The sequence below is a fragment of the Sphaerodactylus townsendi genome, linkage group LG03 (assembly GCF_021028975.2).
Source record: "Sphaerodactylus townsendi isolate TG3544 linkage group LG03, MPM_Stown_v2.3, whole genome shotgun sequence".
NCBI classification, from domain to species: Eukaryota; Metazoa; Chordata; class Lepidosauria; order Squamata; family Sphaerodactylidae; genus Sphaerodactylus; species Sphaerodactylus townsendi.
The window spans coordinates 64,835,537-64,853,970 of record NC_059427.1 but is presented as its reverse complement, the minus strand read 5'-3'; the positions used below and the strand labels follow the sequence as shown (position 1 = coordinate 64,853,970).

Genomic DNA, 18,434 nt, shown 5'->3' with positions numbered 1-18,434 from the left:
CTGTGCTATTTTTCATATGTGGATATACATTTATGTTTCTATCATTTCATTCCACACTGGGCATCCAGCCACTGGTTTAGTGTAGCCAGTTACTCAACATACTTCTAGCTAAATGTGCAGTAATTAAGAACTTAATTGCCACCTTTTCCTTTTCACAGGAACATCCACCTTCCTTAGGCCCCTTTTTCTTGGCCATTGAGGCATTATCTGTATATGCCTGTGGAGATAGGGATCCAGAGACAGTAAAGAGAATGAGAGTGCCATATGGACTATTAAAACTCCTAGCTGTAGAGCAGGTTTTTTTCTGATATTCATGTCAGGGGCTATCCTGTTTGTATGGCAGCTAGGGGGTTTACTGTAGTAATAGCATTTAAGAACATAAGAACAAGCCAGCTGGATCAGACCAAAGTCCATCTAGTCCAGCTCTCTGCTACTCGCAGTGGCCCACCAGGTGCCTTTGGGAGCCTTCCACATGTAAGGATATTGTGGAACGCCCAGAATGGCCTTCTGCGGCTGTTGTCTCCCGATCACCTGAGTTCTGTTAAAGGCATTTGCAATCCTTCAGATCAAAGAGGATCAAGATTGGTAGCCATAAATCGACTTCTCCTCCTCATAAATCTGTCCAAGCCCCCCTTTTTAAAGCTATCCAGGTTAGTGGCCATCACTCACCTCCTGTGGCAGCATATTCCAAACACCTCAATCTACACATTGGCAAGTGGAAGAAGGGTTTTCCTTTTATTAGTCCTAATTCTTTTCCCCCAGCATTTTCTGCAATGAATGCCCCCTGGTTCTAGTATCTGTGAGAAAGAGAGAAAAATTCTCTCTCTGTCAACATTTTCTACCCCATGCATAATTTTTTGGTAGACTTGCAATCCATATCCCCCCCTCAGCCTCCTCCTCTCCAAATCTAAAGAGTCCCCCAAAGCGCTGCAGCCTCTCCTCATAGGAAGGTGCTCCAGTCCCTCAATCATCCTTGTTGCCCTTCTCTGCACTCTCTTTTTTTTCCTATCTCCTTCACATATCCTTTTTGAGATGCGCGACCAGAACTGAACACAGTACTCCAAGTCTTGCGGTCGCGCGATCTACTGCTTTATATATAAAGGGCATGACAATCTTTGCAGTTTTATTATCAATTCCTTTTCTAATAATGATCCCCAGCATAGAGTTTGCCTGGTTTTCACAGCTGCCATGCATTGAGTTGACATTCCCATGGAACTATCAACTAAGACGCTTCTAAACTCCCTTTCCTGGTCTGTGACTGATAGTGTCATTGACCCCTTAGTAAGCGTGTATGTGAAGTTTTGGATTTTTTGCCCTATGTGCATCACTTTACATTTTGGCTACATTGAACTGCATTTGCCATTTCTTGTTTCCACTCACCTAATTTATCAAGGTCCGCTTTGGAGCTCTTCAAGAATCCTTTGTGGTTCTCACCAATCCCTACATAATTTGGTATCATCTGCAAACTTGGCCACCACGCTTACTCCAACCCCTACTCTTCCGGTGGTCATTTATGAATAGGTTAAAGAGCACTGGTCCTTCCAAAGCGGATCCTCTTGGGGATCACCACTCCCCGACATCTCTCCATTGTGAGAACTTCCCATTTGTTTCCCTGTTTCTCCAACCAGTTTTTTAATCCATAGGAGGACTTCCCCCCTCTTATTCCCTTTCCATTGCTGAGTTTTCTCAACAGTCTCTGGTGAAGAACTTTGTCAAAAAGCCTTTTGGAAATCCAGAGTAGACTTAATGTCCACCTGGTTCACCCTTCTTTCTGTCCATACATGCCTGTCTTTTTACACCCTCAAAGAACTCTAGTAAGTTTGTAAAGACAGGATTTGCCTCTGCAAAAGCCATGCTGACTCTTTCTCAGCAGGTCTTGCTTTTCTACCTGTTTTATAATTTTATCTTTAATGATAGATTCTACTAATTCTACTCAGGAACAGATGTCAAACTGACTGGCCTGTAATTTCCTCGGGTCCCTAAGATCCCTTTCTCTTAAAGATTGGTGTGACATTATGGCCATCTTCCAGTCTCTCAGGGATGGAGCCTGATTTCAGGGATAAGTTGCATATTAAAGTGAGAAGATCAGCAATTTCATGCTTGAGCTCTTTAAGAACTCTTGGGTGAATGCAATCTGGGCCAGGGGATTTGGTAACATTTAGTTTATCAATGGCTGCCAGAACTTCTTCCTTGTCTATCACTATCTTTGCTAGTTCCTCGGATTCACCTCCTAAGAAGCTTGGTTCAGGTGCAGGAATGTTCCTCACCTCCTCTTGGGTGAAGACAGATGCAAAGAATTCATTCAGCTTCTCTGCAATCTCCCTGCCATCTTTTAGCACACCCTTTGTTCCTTTGTCATCTAACGGGCCTACCGCTTCCCTTGTATAGGGACCATTTGGTCCCTTATACTTGCTAGACTTGATTAAATGCTTCTGGAATCATGGGGAGGAAGTGACAACTTTTTCTCAGCACTGAAAGGGAAGAAAAAGGAACAAACGGTATCCTTGGGACTTAAATCAAAACTATAGAGGTAGTGATTTGGGGGCATGCCCGTCTTGCCAAGCTAAGCAATGGGTTGTCAGTGCATCATCCTAAAGCAGTGATGGCGAACCGATGGCACAGGTGCCAGAGGTGGCACTCAGAGCCCTCTCCGTGGGCACGCAAGTGCCCCCCACACACATCTAGGCTGGCCTGGGCTGCTGGGCTCGATTATTAGCATTAAACCTCAGACCTAGTTTTGGGGAAGCAGTGTAGGTAACCCTGTTAAACCCCACTGATTCTCATGCAAGAACTAAAGCACGATCCTTTGCCTGGGAGTCAGCTCAGTTACTGGCAATGGGGCTTGCTTCTGAGTAAACCCTCCTAGGGTCTTGATGCACCCATTGGAAGAGTTGCACAGTTGCTTCAAAGCAAAGCCACCAACTACCACCAAGCTTTCTCCTGAGTAACGCATGGCTCGGAGCCAACCATTTTTTCTAAACAAAAACCTCAGTATTCAAATTAAATTGCCGTGTTTGGCACTTTGTGATAAATAAGTGGGTTTTGGGTTGCAATTTGGGCATTCGGTCTCGAAAAGGTTCGCTATCACTGTCCTAAAGGTTGCCATGCCACCTTTCAGCAGTGTGAAGCAAACTCCATTATTGTTTATTGCTAACTTATTTGACGAAAACTTTTTTCAGTCGTTATATCCAGGAGCCTAGCAACCTGATGGACATACATACTCCCAATACAAGTGGTCATCATGTCACCTTAACAGAGCACATATTTTGCATATATGTACAGCGTTGGTATGTATGAAACAACCACTACATTTTCCATGGTTCTGGTTTGGGATAATGAAGATAGTGCATGTAAAATGTGTGCGCCCTTTCTTCCCCCTGTTCAGACAACATAGCAACCCATGTATCAGGGGCATTATAGGTAGTTCATGCTCCTGATATATCCCAGTGCTATCTCAGTGCTCTCCATGCATGAGGATGAAAAGTGCTTAATGCTCAGATTTTTTTAAATTTCCAAAATCTTACAGAATGTGTAATATAAATATTTACAATATCACAAACAGCGATCGTTACTTTTTTGAGATGTCTTTTTAAAAAGCAGGTATACCTTTGGGGCAGGCTGAAAAATGACTACATTGTGATCTGGTTCCTTGTTTATTATTTTGTGACACATTTACAAGCATATAGCTTGATTAATGCCAAAGCATGGGTCCCAATCATATGAGAGAATCTATGTACGTGCAAGTGTACACATATAAATTGGGATACATTGGGGTATATGCTCATTGAATATACTGAGCCAAATATATGAATGCCATGAGCAAGGCCAGAGAACACAATCATGCTCTTCTATGTGCATACTGGGAGCACCTGAAGAAGCCATTAAAGTCAGCCCAAAGTATAGGAATGTTACTAAAAGTTTAGTTTAAAGCAATGCTAATCTGACTCGAAAAAGAGAAATGCCTTAAAAGACTTTTCTCCAGTGTTCAGGTGCCTGGCCATTGGAATTCTGGTTCCTTTATTTCAAACTCATACCTTCAACTATCATCATAATCCTGTACAAAGAGGTGTAGTTAGATTTTCTCTCTTCCACAGTCAGACATTGCAGAAGGTGGGGAGTCCTTCCACTGAGCTGAGATGATAAACAGAAAGAATCTAATTTATAACGTGAAACCTAAGACAAGGCTAGGTTTGCACTGTTCATATCTAAAGTTGGGAAAGTGAGTGTGATTTAAAGATCCAAATGAGCATAAGGTGGTGAGGAATTCAGATGGCATAATTTTGGTATTAGATCCCCACTGAAGGCAAAGGTTCTTAAGGGATAGAGATCCCCAGGCAAGAACAAAATGTGGGAAGGGGGAGAATCAGAATGCCTTGCCCATTGATCCTTTCTAGCTTCTCCTTTCAATATGAATAGGGCTGATATAAGTGAGAAGACGGGTTCAAATGCTGCCAACACATATAGTTTGACCCTGATACACAAGGTTCATTCACTTTTAGGTCATCCCAAATGAAAGCAATTAGCATAACGAATTATACAGCCTTATTTAGAAATACAGTATATTTTCTTTTTTGTTTCTGGAAAATAATTTTATTCTTTGTCTTTCAAGGCAGTGGGCTCTTTAAATAGTTTGCTCATCACTTGCCTGTTGTGGCAGTTCTAATCCCACAAACTTTCCTCACCTCTCCCAAATGCTTTGACTAAAAGCAGGACAGTGATACGTGAATTGAACAAGCCAAAGGGGGGAGGGGGAACCTTGGGAGTAACAATAGATGAATGGAAGGATGTGACAGCTGCTGAACAGTGTTTGCCCTGAAGACTCCCAGCATGCCCTGAAATAATGTGTCTATAAATAACGGCAAGTCATAATAGCGTAGAGGACATACCTCACTTGAACATTTTAATTAAGGTCAGGCAGTTGTTTCTGGAGCCTAGCTAAGCATGTGCAGCCTCCAGAGCTGCATGGCCTCCCTCCACCTCATTTCTTCCCTTCCTTAAGTTAAAGACCAGGTGGAAAGGGATGAACCTCTGTTTGGGTTTCTCAAGTTAGATGCCACCTTAAGCACATTCCCTCTGATCAAGAGCCCTGGTCAAGAAGCCCAAGAGGACTTTAGATAAGGAGGCTTCTTCTCCATGTGCTTCAAGGAAAGCTTCAGCTCAAAGCATACCACCCTCTGCACATACTGGACATGAAGGGCATTTGAACTCAGAGGAGCTGTGTGGACACATCATGGCTTCTCTGTGGCAACTGTTTTTAAGGGTTGTGTGTTAGGAATACTATTAGCCCACCTTAGATGAGCGATCTGTAATAGAAATATGTATTAGGAAACAGGTCTGAGTTCAATGCAACATCTGTCCAGTTTTTAAAAGTATGATTTTCCTCTGTAATTAGTCTAAGCTTTGTCATGTTTTGCTATTACCAGAGAAGCCGACAACTTTTACCTTTGAGCAATCCTTTCACAGTGTGGCCGACAAGACAAGTGGCATTGTTTGTGGACATTCAGTAAAACGCCAGATTAAATAAAGATGTTTTAACCTGGCGCCTAAAACAAGATTCCAGGTGACCTTTGAGGGTTGAGGTATTCCAAAAAGACAAGATCCCACCAAAGAAAATGCCCTGACTACACTCATCGCATGTCTTATCTCTGCAGCCAGGTACACAAAGAGCAGAGCTTGGGGAAGAAGATTTTAGCAGGTGTACTGGATAGTACAGAAGGGGGTGGCAAAGTTTGCTTGTTTTAAGATAAAATCTCCCAAACATAATGTAAACACCAACAGAAACAGAGCTTCTTTTGAATAACCATGCACTGCAGCCATTAAGTAGGAATTCCTTCACCCAAACAGCCAATGCAGCCTTTAAATTATTTTATTAACATTTCAAAAAGTTGTTTTTTATTTTGTACACTCAGTATTTTTTACACATCACATAAAATCAGCTGGAGATGAGGTACAAGAGGGAAGAGATGGCATACACCACTGTTAAAGAATCACAACAATTGTTCAAGCCTTAATTGTTGCAATATAGCACATTTCTCATTAGGACCAGGATAACTTATCAATGCATTAAGGACCAAATTATGGTCATGGAAAACAACAGCAATAAATGAATTACAATAGTCTGACTCAATAAATATCCACAGGGTGATGATTTGAGGCACTGAAGGTGAAATGGCTCATGTTTTCAACAATGTTCAGTTCACCAAGTTTAGCTCTTGCCTTCATGCAATTAGCAAGGGAAAGAACTGATGAAATGGCACAAGTCAAAACTGGAGGTCTTCAAAAGTGGAGCTGTTCCTGCTTGTAGCTGAGATTTACTCAACACCTTTCATGAACTCCAGGAACTCTGCCAAAGAAAGGAAATAAAAGATGCAAGAATAGTTATACCACGTCCAGAGCATTAGGGCATGAACTAATCTGCATTCCTATTTCCTTCAATCCTTCTCCCACCTGTGCTGTAGCATGTTTGGATTCCCTGCCACTGATCTCCTATTCTCATAGATTTTCCTCTGTGTGCAAAGATCTGTGCTTATACATGAATTATTGCACATTTATTGATGTGATGAGTATGTGATGAGTCATGGACTGAATCAATATTACTTAACACTTTTTCTAGAACCCACCCTGCTACCCATTCTTTTATTTTGTTCTTCTTCCTGGAAGTATCATCAAAAGTTAATTCAGGATATGGAAACCTAAACCACAGACTCACACAAACTATTGAGAACTGACAATACCAAGGTGATGCAAAGCAGAAAGTTATGAGTTTCAGTTCAGAGACTCCTGCATGTTGCAATGCAAATTAAGGCTTCCCTGTCATTTAACAGAAGGAAATACAGTGGGTCATTAAAATGTGGCTCTTTTGAAATTCTGGGCAAACTGAGATATATGTCCTATTTTTGAGGCTCTGGGAAGGAAGCTGAAGGATCCGGATGTACAAGTTGTCATTTCATCTCTACTTCCAGTTGAAGGACATGGCCCAGGGAGGGAAAGAAGAATAGAGGAGGTGAACAACTGGCTTCGCAAATGGTGCCACCAGGAACAATTTGGGATCTTGGACCATGGATCTGTGGTTGCATGAAGAGGGACTGCTGGCAAGGGATGGGGTTGCACCTCTCACCTGTAGATAGAAACAGCTTTGCCAGGAGGCTCACAAACCTGATCAGAAGGGCTTTAAACTGAATTATGTGGGGGAGGGAGACAGTATGTGAGGGAGGGGGAGGGAAACAGGAAGCAGACAGGAGTTCATCAAGTGATAGTGACGATAGTCCAAAGGTTTTAGAGAGAACTGAGCAAATAGGTCAAGAAGCCAATAGTGGGAGGGAAAAAACCTTAGAGAAGCAGCCACAGGAAATGCACCATGGCCTTCGATGTCTCAATACCAATGCACAGAGCATGGGAAGTAAGCAAGATGAACTCGAACTCTTAACACAGCAAAACAAATATGATATTATAGGTATCACTGACTAAACCTGGTAGGATGAGTCTCATGATTGAAACATACGAACTGAAGGGTATAACCTATTTCAGAGAAACAGGTCAAATAGGAAAGGAGGAGGAGTAGCATTATATGTAAAATATTATTACAGCTGTGAGCAAATCCATGACTTAAATCATGCAAGCCAGGTTGGGAGCATTTGGATAAAAATTAAGGGGGAGAAAAACAGCAATGATCTCATTGTACCAGTCTGAAGAGATGGATGATGCGTTCTTGGAACAGATGATCAAACTTTCAGAAAGGGAAGTAGTAGTAGTAATGGGAGATTTCAATTATCCAGCTATTTGTTGGGAGTCAAACTCTTCAGTGACAATCAGGTCCAACAACTTTCTCACTTGCCTTGCAGACAATTTCATTGCCCAGAAGATGGAAGAAGCAACAAAGGGAACGGCTGTTTTAGATCTGTTCCTAACCAATAATGATGACCTGATTAGTGGACTGGAAGTGGTAGGATCCTTAGGTGGGAATTGCCAGAGAAGTTAAAAACAACAAAAAAGGATTTTTTTGGTTATGTTTGTAGCAAAAGGAAGAAAACAGATGGGATAGAATCACTGCATGGAAAAGACGGCAAAATGCTATCAGGGAATGGAGAAAAGGCAGAACTACTTAACACAGTTCTTGCTGTGATTCTTAGGAAAATAGGGCACAAAAAGGTACTCACCATCATAATCAATCTTGCCATCATTATTTTTGTCTCCATCCTTCATCAGTTCTTCAATGTCATCTTCAGTTATGGTTTCTCCTGTAGCCTGTAACATCAGCTTTAGCTCATCCAGGTCTATGTATCCATCTGCATTTCTGTGACATAATTCAAGTGCTCAGAAAAGAATGTAGTCTGCCTACAAATATTTTTTCAGGGCTGGGTAATTTTCACCAGCAGGTTGTTGTGCCATGGCTGGGCAATGCCATGCCACCTCCTAAGAGGCTTGCTGTGTCGTGGCCAGTGATGCAACAGGGATGCTCCCCAAACTGTTCTATGCAGCTCCATGGGCTGCCCCTACTTTTTTGCCAGCATAAATCTATGGTGACAAATGGGAATGTTACCAGGCCAAAAGGGCTCAGGAATTTGACTAAAGCTTGTCCTGCCCCAAGATTGCCACCTTCAGTGCAGACACTGATACTCAAGCATTATGTTGCCGCATTGCTCTCCTACAACAGCATAAGTGCCTCTGCAAAATAATACAAAATATTATTTGAGGTGGAGGGAGAAACTGACTTCCCGCTGGATCAGGATCCAGGCATTGCAGAGGGGTGTTTAGTTGCTTCCTGCCCTCCTAATAGCCACTGATAGCCGCTGAAGCCAAGGGGAAAAGGAGGGTCTTGAGTTGTAGCCGAGTAAAGCCATGGTGGGAATATGAGCATTTGAATTTGGCACTCCCTTTTATTTACCTCTGACATTTTATGCTATTATGACCTTTTGATTAAACTAAAAATTGACAGCTTAAATTAAAGCAATGAAGCATATTGAAGAAAGGTGGAAGAGACAATACATAACTCCCTTTGTGTTCTTCATTTTCTATTAAAAATATACATACATGCTTTATAGATTAACAGACATACACAAGTTGAATCCTTTCACTGTCTAATTTGTCCTTTAACCTTTGAGATAAGTTATTTTTTCCTTCGCAGGCAACTATGTATTAAGTAACCAGAATGGCTAGATTTATCACATAGGTAATCCTTCAGTTTGCAAAACCTGACAAAGGCTAACAATTATAGAATGTTTTGGAGGTCATTAATTCATACGGTCACCATAAATTAGAAGTGACTTGACAGCACAAAACAGAAACACGTGTGTGCCTCAAAATATCTATGCAATAGGGTAGATCTTTGTCTAAACCTAGGTAAATCCCATGTTTACAGAAAAATCTGGACATTTTATATTTAAAAAGATATAAAAATTAATGTGAGGTGTCAAAAACGACCCCTCCCAGTAACTTGTGACATCCATATATGTCCAGGCATTGTAAAAAGCAAAGCAAAACAACCCACACAAAAGCTTAAAAAAAAAGAAATGACCAAGTAGGAGGGGAAATGCGTAAGTGGAAAACTATGGAGGAGGATGAGTTAGGGTAAAATAAAGTATTGAGAAGGCTGGGACAGTGGAAGGTAAACATACAATTCTGATTGTTGGTGGGGACAAGCAAGAGGAAAGAAAATGGGGACTAGGTGGGACGATGAAATGTCCTCTCCCTGAAAGTCATGATGGGTTTCCCTCTTGTAATAGTAAACACAAATATTTATGCCAGCTTAGTATGATCAGTCTATAATGTAAACTAATTAAGGCACTTACTTATCAAACATTCTGAAGAGATCTGAGAGTTCCTCTTCTGTTTTTCCTTTGCTGTCGTCTTTCATACATCTGACCATCATAACTAAGAACTCATCAAAATCTACAGTGCCGCTGCCTGTCAACACAGGATTAAAAAAAAAAAAAACCAGAGAAATCCATCTCTCAGTTTGAACAAATTCTGCTTAAATGATGATATAAGAGCAAGTTAAACATGATAATATAAGAACAAGTTAAAATATTATAAATACTTGGGTCAAGGTTAGATTTTGCTTTAATGGACAATTGTGTAAATTGTTGTCACTCCTCAGATCTGACATTAGAAAACTTGTATGGTGTGTGTAAAAAAGATTCTCCCTTAACTTCTTCCTTCTTCATTCACTCCTTGAGTTCAAAGAATTCTGAAGCAGGAAGCTTGTAAAAGGTCACTTTATTTTCTTACTTCTCCTCTTACTATCCCTCCATCAAAACCATTTCACTATATTTACAGCATCCTTCCTCAATGTTAAACCATCCACAATTCTAAAAGTTGCTCACCATCTTCATCAACTTCATCAATCATCTCTTGGAGTTCCTCAGGCGTAGGATTCTGTCCCAACATTCTCATCACTTTTCCAAGTTCCTTTGTGCTGATGCACCCATCCTCTGCACCAAGGACGAAGATGTCAAAAGCAGCCTTGAATTCTGTAGAAAAAAATGAAATCAGTGTTTATCATTTTGTTGTTTTTTAACAGAACACTTGACAAAATCAAGTTGATTGTAGTACTCTCAGCCATTTATTTTTTGTTTAATCATATCTTACCCCATTCCCAGCGAAGTTAGACTAAGGACAGCTACCAACAATATAGTCACATATATTGTACAGACATAATCATAAAACATACACACACACACCACTCTTATCAACAGCAGGGGACATGACGCTTCAGTAGGGTGCAGCAGGGGAGACCAATTTTTGTAAAAAAACATTGCTGCCATCAGCCATAGGGAGAACATCTCTGTCTTACAAGCCCGGAGGACCTGGGCCAAGTCCCACAGAAACCAGACCTCATTCAACAGAGTGTTTCACCAGGCTGGGACCAGGGCTAAGTAAGTCCTGACTCTGGTCAAGGACAGCTGAATATTTCTTGGGCCAGGAACCACAAGTAAGTTATTTCCAGTTGAGTGCAGTGCTCTTTGTGGGTATATTGTGAGAGGCTAACCTGCAGATATAATTGTCTCAGACCATTTAGGGACTTAAAGGTTGTATATGTGCTGTACATGGGGTCTTCATAAGGACTCATACTGTTGCTTTCTAGACCAGTTATAGTTTCTGGAGCAACCTCAAGGGTAGCCCTGCATACAGCAATTACAGTCTAGTCTGGAGATGATCATTGCATGGATCACTGTCGCTAGATCAGGGAGGGGCAGATAGGTTATCAGTTGCCAGACTTGGCAAGGATGAAAAAATGCTATCCTGGCAGTATTTGTGACCTGGATCTCCAAGGAAATGGAGGCATCCAGAACCACATGCAAACTCTTGATACAGGAAGCTGGTATAAGTTGAATCCCAACAGAAATCAGGAGCTGAATTCATATGATGGCAAGAGATGGTCAGCGGAGCTTTCACTTGTTTCCTTATTATGCAAGTTGTTAACTTCCCTCATAAGTGTGTGTATACAGCATTAAATAACCTAAGGTTTTTTCCTGTGCTTTTGTGACCTCTCATCTCTGCAAAGCAGGATCTTAGGAAGTCCTGCATATATATTAGTGTACAAACTGACAGGCTTTGTAGGCACACTTCAGAATCCTGTAACAATAAGGATCGCATTCATTTATACAAAACCATTTGTTTACATGTAGGGCTACAGACACAGGAATCAGGGTTGGGGTCAACAGGCACAGTTGGACCCCCCTCCCCCTCCATGGACATACTGGACATACTTTGAACAATTGATAAAAGTTATATTCCTGCTTCGCAAGCAATAAATAAAATATTCACATCTTTATCCTGGATAAAGCCCAAGTAGATATGAGTCCAGGTCCAATAAACCAGAGTTTTGGCCTGACTGAAATGCTAGCAGTTCCTTTAGAATTTTGTAAAAACAATTTGAAATAACCTGAACTCTCCTACTCAGCCTGAAAAAAAAACATGTTTCCAGGGATACTGAATAGAACTGGAAGAGAGTTTGATGGGATTTTACAGTGGTATTTTACAGTATTAGCCATGAAGAACTCAGCTCTCTGCTTCCACTTCTGAATACCCTTATATGGAGAAGACATCAGTTGCTCAAGACTTTAAAAAACCCAGCATTTCAGCAGTAAAGAGGAAGTATGGAGAAGGGACAATGCTGCCAAAAGATTACTGTATAAATACATCCCCCAACCACAGCTCTTTCAGGCTGTTAATACTAGCTGGTTTTCATTGGCAGTGTTTAACCGGTGACCCTAAAGACTTTCATTCCAATTACAGGCTGACAATTGGGCAACATTCATAGTAACATTAAGAAGAATAAACTTACCATTTTTTTGTTCGTCTGTCAGCTGTTCAACCTTTTAACATAAAAAAATTATTAAGTAAAAACTGCAATGCATGTTTGATAATATGCAGCTTTCCTACACAAGGAGCCTTCTGCTAACACAAGGAATTCTGTGTTCCACTGGCAAATTTTCTTTTGAGGGAAGACTCTACTATTAATAAAATGCAATAATAATTAATATGAACCCAATGGCCTCTGTATTTATCTTGTTATTTGTATTTATCTGTATATCATCTTGTTACCGCAATCAAGTATAATGCAATCCTATGCAAAGTTATACCTTCTAAGCATCTTAATTTCAATGGACTTACAGTATAATTGTACTGAGGATGATACTGCAAACCTCATACTGATAGACCATATTTGCAGACAGAACACAGGAGATACTGCTTCATTAAAAAATAAACTATTTCTACTTCCTGAATTCATTGGTTCTTAGTGCTACATTTAATAGAAAGCATAATATCTTCATTTATTGGGTTTTTTAAAACCTGGCACTTTATTTGCTGGCACTTTATGTGCTAACTGGCACTTTATGTGCTAACTTTCCCCTAAGGCATCTTGAATGCTCCTTGTTGGTTCCCAAGGTCTCACAATAGTCAGTTATCCAGTTGGGAAAGTTCTGTTTGCTGATCTGTGAAACTTCTAGCTCATAACTGACAAGAAACAGCATCATCAGCATTAGCAATTTCCAGTGCTTATTCTGCATTTCAAAAGAATTTCACCATCCTATTGTTCCTTATTCCTAATCAGCAGTAGCTTTTTGCTCTCTTTGGGTTCTGAGGACAACTTCAGAATAAGCTGATACTCTTAGCTCAATTTGGGGTGGGGTGGGGGAGAACAACCATTACAATTAAACAATAAAGTTGGTTGGGAAGCCAGAACTGACCCATAGAAGTACTGATTTACAAAAGAAATCCCTCTACCCTACTAAGCTTCTATGCCATTAAAACAAAGAGAAGAACAGGAAAGCCTCAGAGATGATAAGGACTATCTGTTCTGGATGATTACAGACAACAATAGTAGCAAGAATTCTGTGCAGTATTTCATAGTGAAATCTAAATCCCTTTATCTAAGCCCTCTGTGATAGAAGTGGAACAGCTGGGAACTGCTTTTGCATTGTGACAGCAGAAAATAAAATAAAGGGTCGCTGGAGACAGCAAACAAATGTCTCTTGTCACCTTTATGCAGCTCATATAACTTGACTATTTTGGCATACAGGCTATTTTTATGCCCCACTGACTGAGGTGCTGCTAGTAAGAATACTGATTGTCCGCAGAAGCTGATTGGCATGGGTATTTATCTGAGGAGCCTTTTATCTTGACACATGTCCCCGGCAGTGTTTTTTGTGCAGCTCACTGGCGTCTGGAAACCGTACCAAAATTAGCCCTGCATGAAAGAGATGTGAGTGGGCAAGGTGATGAATCCACCAGGTTCCTTTAGTCTACATGACAGCTGCGTTTTAAAAGTATTGGATGGATGGATTCAGTGCACAATTAAATTTGCCTGTCATTTTGTGGTAAATTAGATCTTTCGTTCTTTCATCTCCAGCTAAACTCACTGAATACTACTTTTGTTGTTGTTTTGTGGAGTCATGATAGGGCTGGACTGGAGAGACTTGGGTTCAAATCTTTACTCAGCTATAAAGCTTACTAGGGGGCCATTAATGTCACATCACTCAGCCTAATTTACCTTACAGGATTGTAGTGATGATTAAAAAAAACTCATTTGAATTTCTTAGAGCAATTGCTATAAAATAATGCTATATAAAATGCTTTGAAGTAAATATGTTTAAGTCATCTTAGGCTACAACAATAATACTAACACCTGCCATTTATGTTAGCTCTTTCAGTATTCAAAGCACTGCCCTGATAACAGCCTTATAAGGTAGGCCAATATTGTTATGTCTTTTTGCAGATGGAGTTTGTATGTGAGACAGGGGGAAAGAGGGAGCTTGGCCTAAAGTCATCTAATGAGTTGTTGCAAAGGTGAAATTCAAACCAGGACCTCCTTGATCACATTTTCCTAGCTGCTAAGCTACACCTTCCCCAAGGGAACACTTAAAAGAATCACCTTATCTCACAGAAGTCCCAGAAGAATAAATGCAACAATCAACTAAGGATCACTGATAAAGAATTCATTGAGAAGGTTCAAACCACCACTACCCTGTGACAGGAGATTCCCTTGTACTACCAGGACAGTAGCCATACTGGTCTGTTATAGTAAAACAGAAGAGACTTCTGGCCCTTCAAAGAATTTTTTGTAGCATGTTAGTTAGACATTTATACCCTGCATTTCTCTCCCATGGGTCCCAATGGGACTAGAATGATTCCTTTCTTCTCCATTTTATTTTCATAACCTTGTGGGGTAGATTAAGAGAGAATGACTTGCCCCAGGTTATCTAAAGAGATCGAGTCTGGCCTTCTAACCACTGCACCATCAGATGTTTGAAGGGTGCCTTTTTTGGCAAATCTACATGCATGGGCATAGAGAGAGAGTGATATAATGTAAGCCATGGGTAATGAAATACAAAAGTATAGTCAGTCCGTGATTTCCATGCAAAATCAAGGATGTAGTAACCATTCAATTGCCCTAGTAAGAATGACTAAGGGGAGGATCATTAAGATATGATAAAGGGTTATGAATATGGTAAAAGCAATTTAACAATTGCTTTTAAGAATGACAATAACCTTTCCCTCACTGAATTTATGATGCTGTTCATTGCATGCATTCCTTGTAAGATTGTCCTGCATTCCACTAATGGTTGCTGAAGTTTGTGGGTGGATGCAGCCCCTTTTCTTAGTATGCAATGCAAAGCATGTGAAACCAAATGCACCAGAGTCTTAGAGACTCTTTTGGTGAAAAAAATACTTCCACATTTTAGATAATAATGTGTTCATAACCCCAAACACTTTATGGATTATGAACATCACAAAGCATCTGTTTAAATCTCTTTTTGGCTGCTTACCACTCACCAGAATATATTCATCCCACTTCACCTGTCTTATTAGGGATCCATAACAACACTTTTCACCACAGAAGATCACATAACCCAACTAGTTTCTAGGACAATAGGAATTCTATTTCTTTCCTCCCATAATTCAAACTATAATAGTTATAGAGTACTTCTATTATTGTAATTAATTTGGCTGCTCTTCTTCGTGAGCTAAAATCAGAATTGGCCCTTGCTGTTGATAATTAGGGATAGGAAAGATATTTGGTGACTAATTTCAAATTACATTCTTCATAATAAAATTATATATCTATACATTTATCTAGCAAGGGAAACTCCAGAAACTTAACATTTTAATATATACAAAATAAATTGTTGAAGATTCCAGCTTCCTACTGATTTCAGTTAATCATACAAATATAAAATAGATTTAAAATTACTTTTAATCATCTGAAAATGCATGGGTGTCCTACTGTTACTCACGTCACCCCATTAAACACAGCTTGCTTAAGTATGTCGGAGTCATCATAGGATCAGGCAACATATACAAGCCTGGATTTTTACATAGAACACAATTAGATAGGATTTTACCATAGCAACCCAATGCTATCTTTGTAAAAGAAATTACTTAGAAGAAGAATATTAGCTGTGTAACATAACTTCATCAAATAAAAACCTCATATACAAGGTTCTACATGATTAGATTAAAAATTTAAAATTAAAGCTATATTATCATCATAATTATCATTACTAGCATCAGAAAAAAACCAAATACTTCTCATGACTTGTTAAGACACAAAGGGAGCAATCATAAGCAAGTCTGCTCAATAAGCCCCATATTACTCAATGGGCCTTATTCCCAAGGAAGTTATTTTAAGACTTCGTATATAACCCAGAGCCCCCCAACCCCACACAGGCACAGCATCTCTGTGAAACTGTGTTCTAAGAAGACCAAACAATGCATTTTCACTGTGATCCATCTAGACTCAGAATTATACTATGCTATGTGGAAATGTACTTACTGCCGCCTTATAAATATCATCCATGTTTGGTTATTGTTGGTCAGTAGCTAGATTGAGAAGGCAAACTGTACAGAGACAGCCTTCAAGTCTCTGTCACTCTCTGTTCCTCGATGCTTTGCTTATATAGTAGACTGACAACACTAAATGTGCCAGTCATGGACTCCTCATCATTACACAGCCCAGAATGCATACACCCAGGAAAGGCTATGCTATCCGCTTTCAAGTGAGATTCCTCTCCCCATCACAAGAGGAGGTATGCAAAGTTTGTTTCAACTGGCATTCCTAAAGCTTGATGCTGATTACGCTTTGTCTTTTACTTCAGTGGGCTCAGAACTGACGTTTAATCTGACTCTTGCTACACTTAAGTGTATTTGTGTGATCATATATTGCCCACCAATATTTTGGATCCCACAGTTAATACTGACTGGGAGCTTCAGTCCTGCTGGGGGTAAAATGTAGATAACTGGTTAGGGCAATGGCAAACCAGCCCATAGTCTGCCTTGTGAACATTGTGATGTAGTGTTACTCCATGGGTCAGTAATGACCAGGTGCTTGTACAAGGGCCTCCCTTTACCTACAGCCAAAAGGCAATAGCAAGATTAGTGTGAAATAGGTACTGCCCATGAAATCTTTAAGTAAATTTCCCATGATAACACCAGTGTGAGTTGGTCCAATTCTTATTCATGCTAAATGTTTCCAGAACAATTTGCTGTCAGTCAAATCCTTGAGGTTTATAAAAGCACAAATCTCACAGTCCAACCTCTTTAACCATAATAATGCTTCCAGGAACAAAGACACCAGACAGACAATTTTTACACACATTCCCTGATTTTCTGGCCTTTTCATAAAACCATGAACAAAGTAGAGAGAACAAAAAGAATATCTTTTCCCTCTCCCAATATACTGGAACTTAAGGGTATCCAGTGAAGCTGATGGGCAGCTGATAAATGACAGAAAAAAGGAAATACCTTTTTTTTAACTCATTGAGTGATTAAAATGTGAAATTCCCCGCTACAGGATGTAGTGGAGGCCACAGGCAAACAGATTGGGGATAGATTCATGGAAGAGAGGTCTATCAGTGTCTACTAGCCATGGGGACTAAAGTGAGCCTCTACGCTGTAAGACAGTCAACTTCAGAATTCCAGTGCCTAGAGTCAATAGCAGCGGAAAACCTCCCCCTCTTCTATGCCATGTTGTTGGTCCTCCAAAAGAACTGGCTGACCACTACATAAAACAGGGAGCAGGACTAGATGGACCACTGGTCTGATCCGGCAGAGCTCTTTATATATTCTTATGCCTTCTAATGTTATTTAGGAAACAGCGGCACTGTGGTTGTGAAAATGGCAGCTGGAGTTGCAATTATAGGCTGTAGGCCCAAACTGTATATATATGTACAAATCTGTTCAACTTCCTTCACGAGGTTTGGATCCATTCTTTGTGGAATTTGGAGGGATCTTCATACAATCTCTAATTACCCCTTTCCTTACAAACAGAAAGTTGAACCTACGATCTAAACCTTCAATCTAAATTTATTTTATTTATTTTTTATTTATCAGTCTTATATACCGCCCAATCCCCGAAGGGCTCAAGGTAAGGTGTGCATATGCAATCTGAATTAGGACAGGGAAGGTAAATATCCTTTCTTTCAAGCCACTGAGCTACATGTAATCCCCAGGATTTCCTTAAAAATCTGAAAGGTCTTTAAAAAGACCATGAAAGGTCTTTAAAAAATTTTTCCATCACAGCTTGGGATCATGATTTATATGTGTTTTTAATGTGTTTTTCCTGTACTATAGAGCATCTTGATTATTTTTAAATTGAAAGGCTGCATTTAAATACATTACATAGTAAATAAGCAAGTGCTAGAGTGGCTTCAATGTTTAGGGCAGTGATGGTGAACCTTTTTGAGACCGAGTGCCCAAATTGCAAACCAAACCCCACTTATTTATCGCAAACTGTCAACCCGGCAATTTAACCTGAATGCTGAGGTTTTAGTTGGCTCCCTCTTCCTCAGCCCCACCCACTCAAGCAGGGGCCAGCCTGCTCTAGCCTCCAGCAAGTCCCACGCGCACTGCTCTGTGCCTCTCTAGCATCTCTGCCTCCTCTGTGCCCCCCCCTCGGGCAGCAGCCACCCGGAGCACAGGCACCAGGCCCG

At 40.3% G+C, this 18,434-nt stretch overlaps 1 protein-coding gene across 1 annotated transcript; it reads right to left on the bottom strand.

Moving 5' to 3' along the window:
• Window positions 1-5,850: 5,850 nt before the first annotated feature.
• Window positions 5,851-17,744, bottom strand: TNNC1 (troponin C1, slow skeletal and cardiac type). Its single transcript, XM_048491122.1, has 6 exons — window positions 16,280-17,744; window positions 12,287-12,317; window positions 10,323-10,469; window positions 9,789-9,903; window positions 8,157-8,293; window positions 5,851-6,343 (listed from the first exon to the last, which is right to left on the bottom strand). The coding sequence occupies exons 1-6, from the start codon at window positions 16,301-16,303 to the stop codon at window positions 6,312-6,314; spliced, it is 486 nt and encodes a 161-aa protein (XP_048347079.1). The 5' UTR covers window positions 16,304-17,744; the 3' UTR covers window positions 5,851-6,311.
• Between the last annotated feature and the right edge of the window lie 690 nt (window positions 17,745-18,434).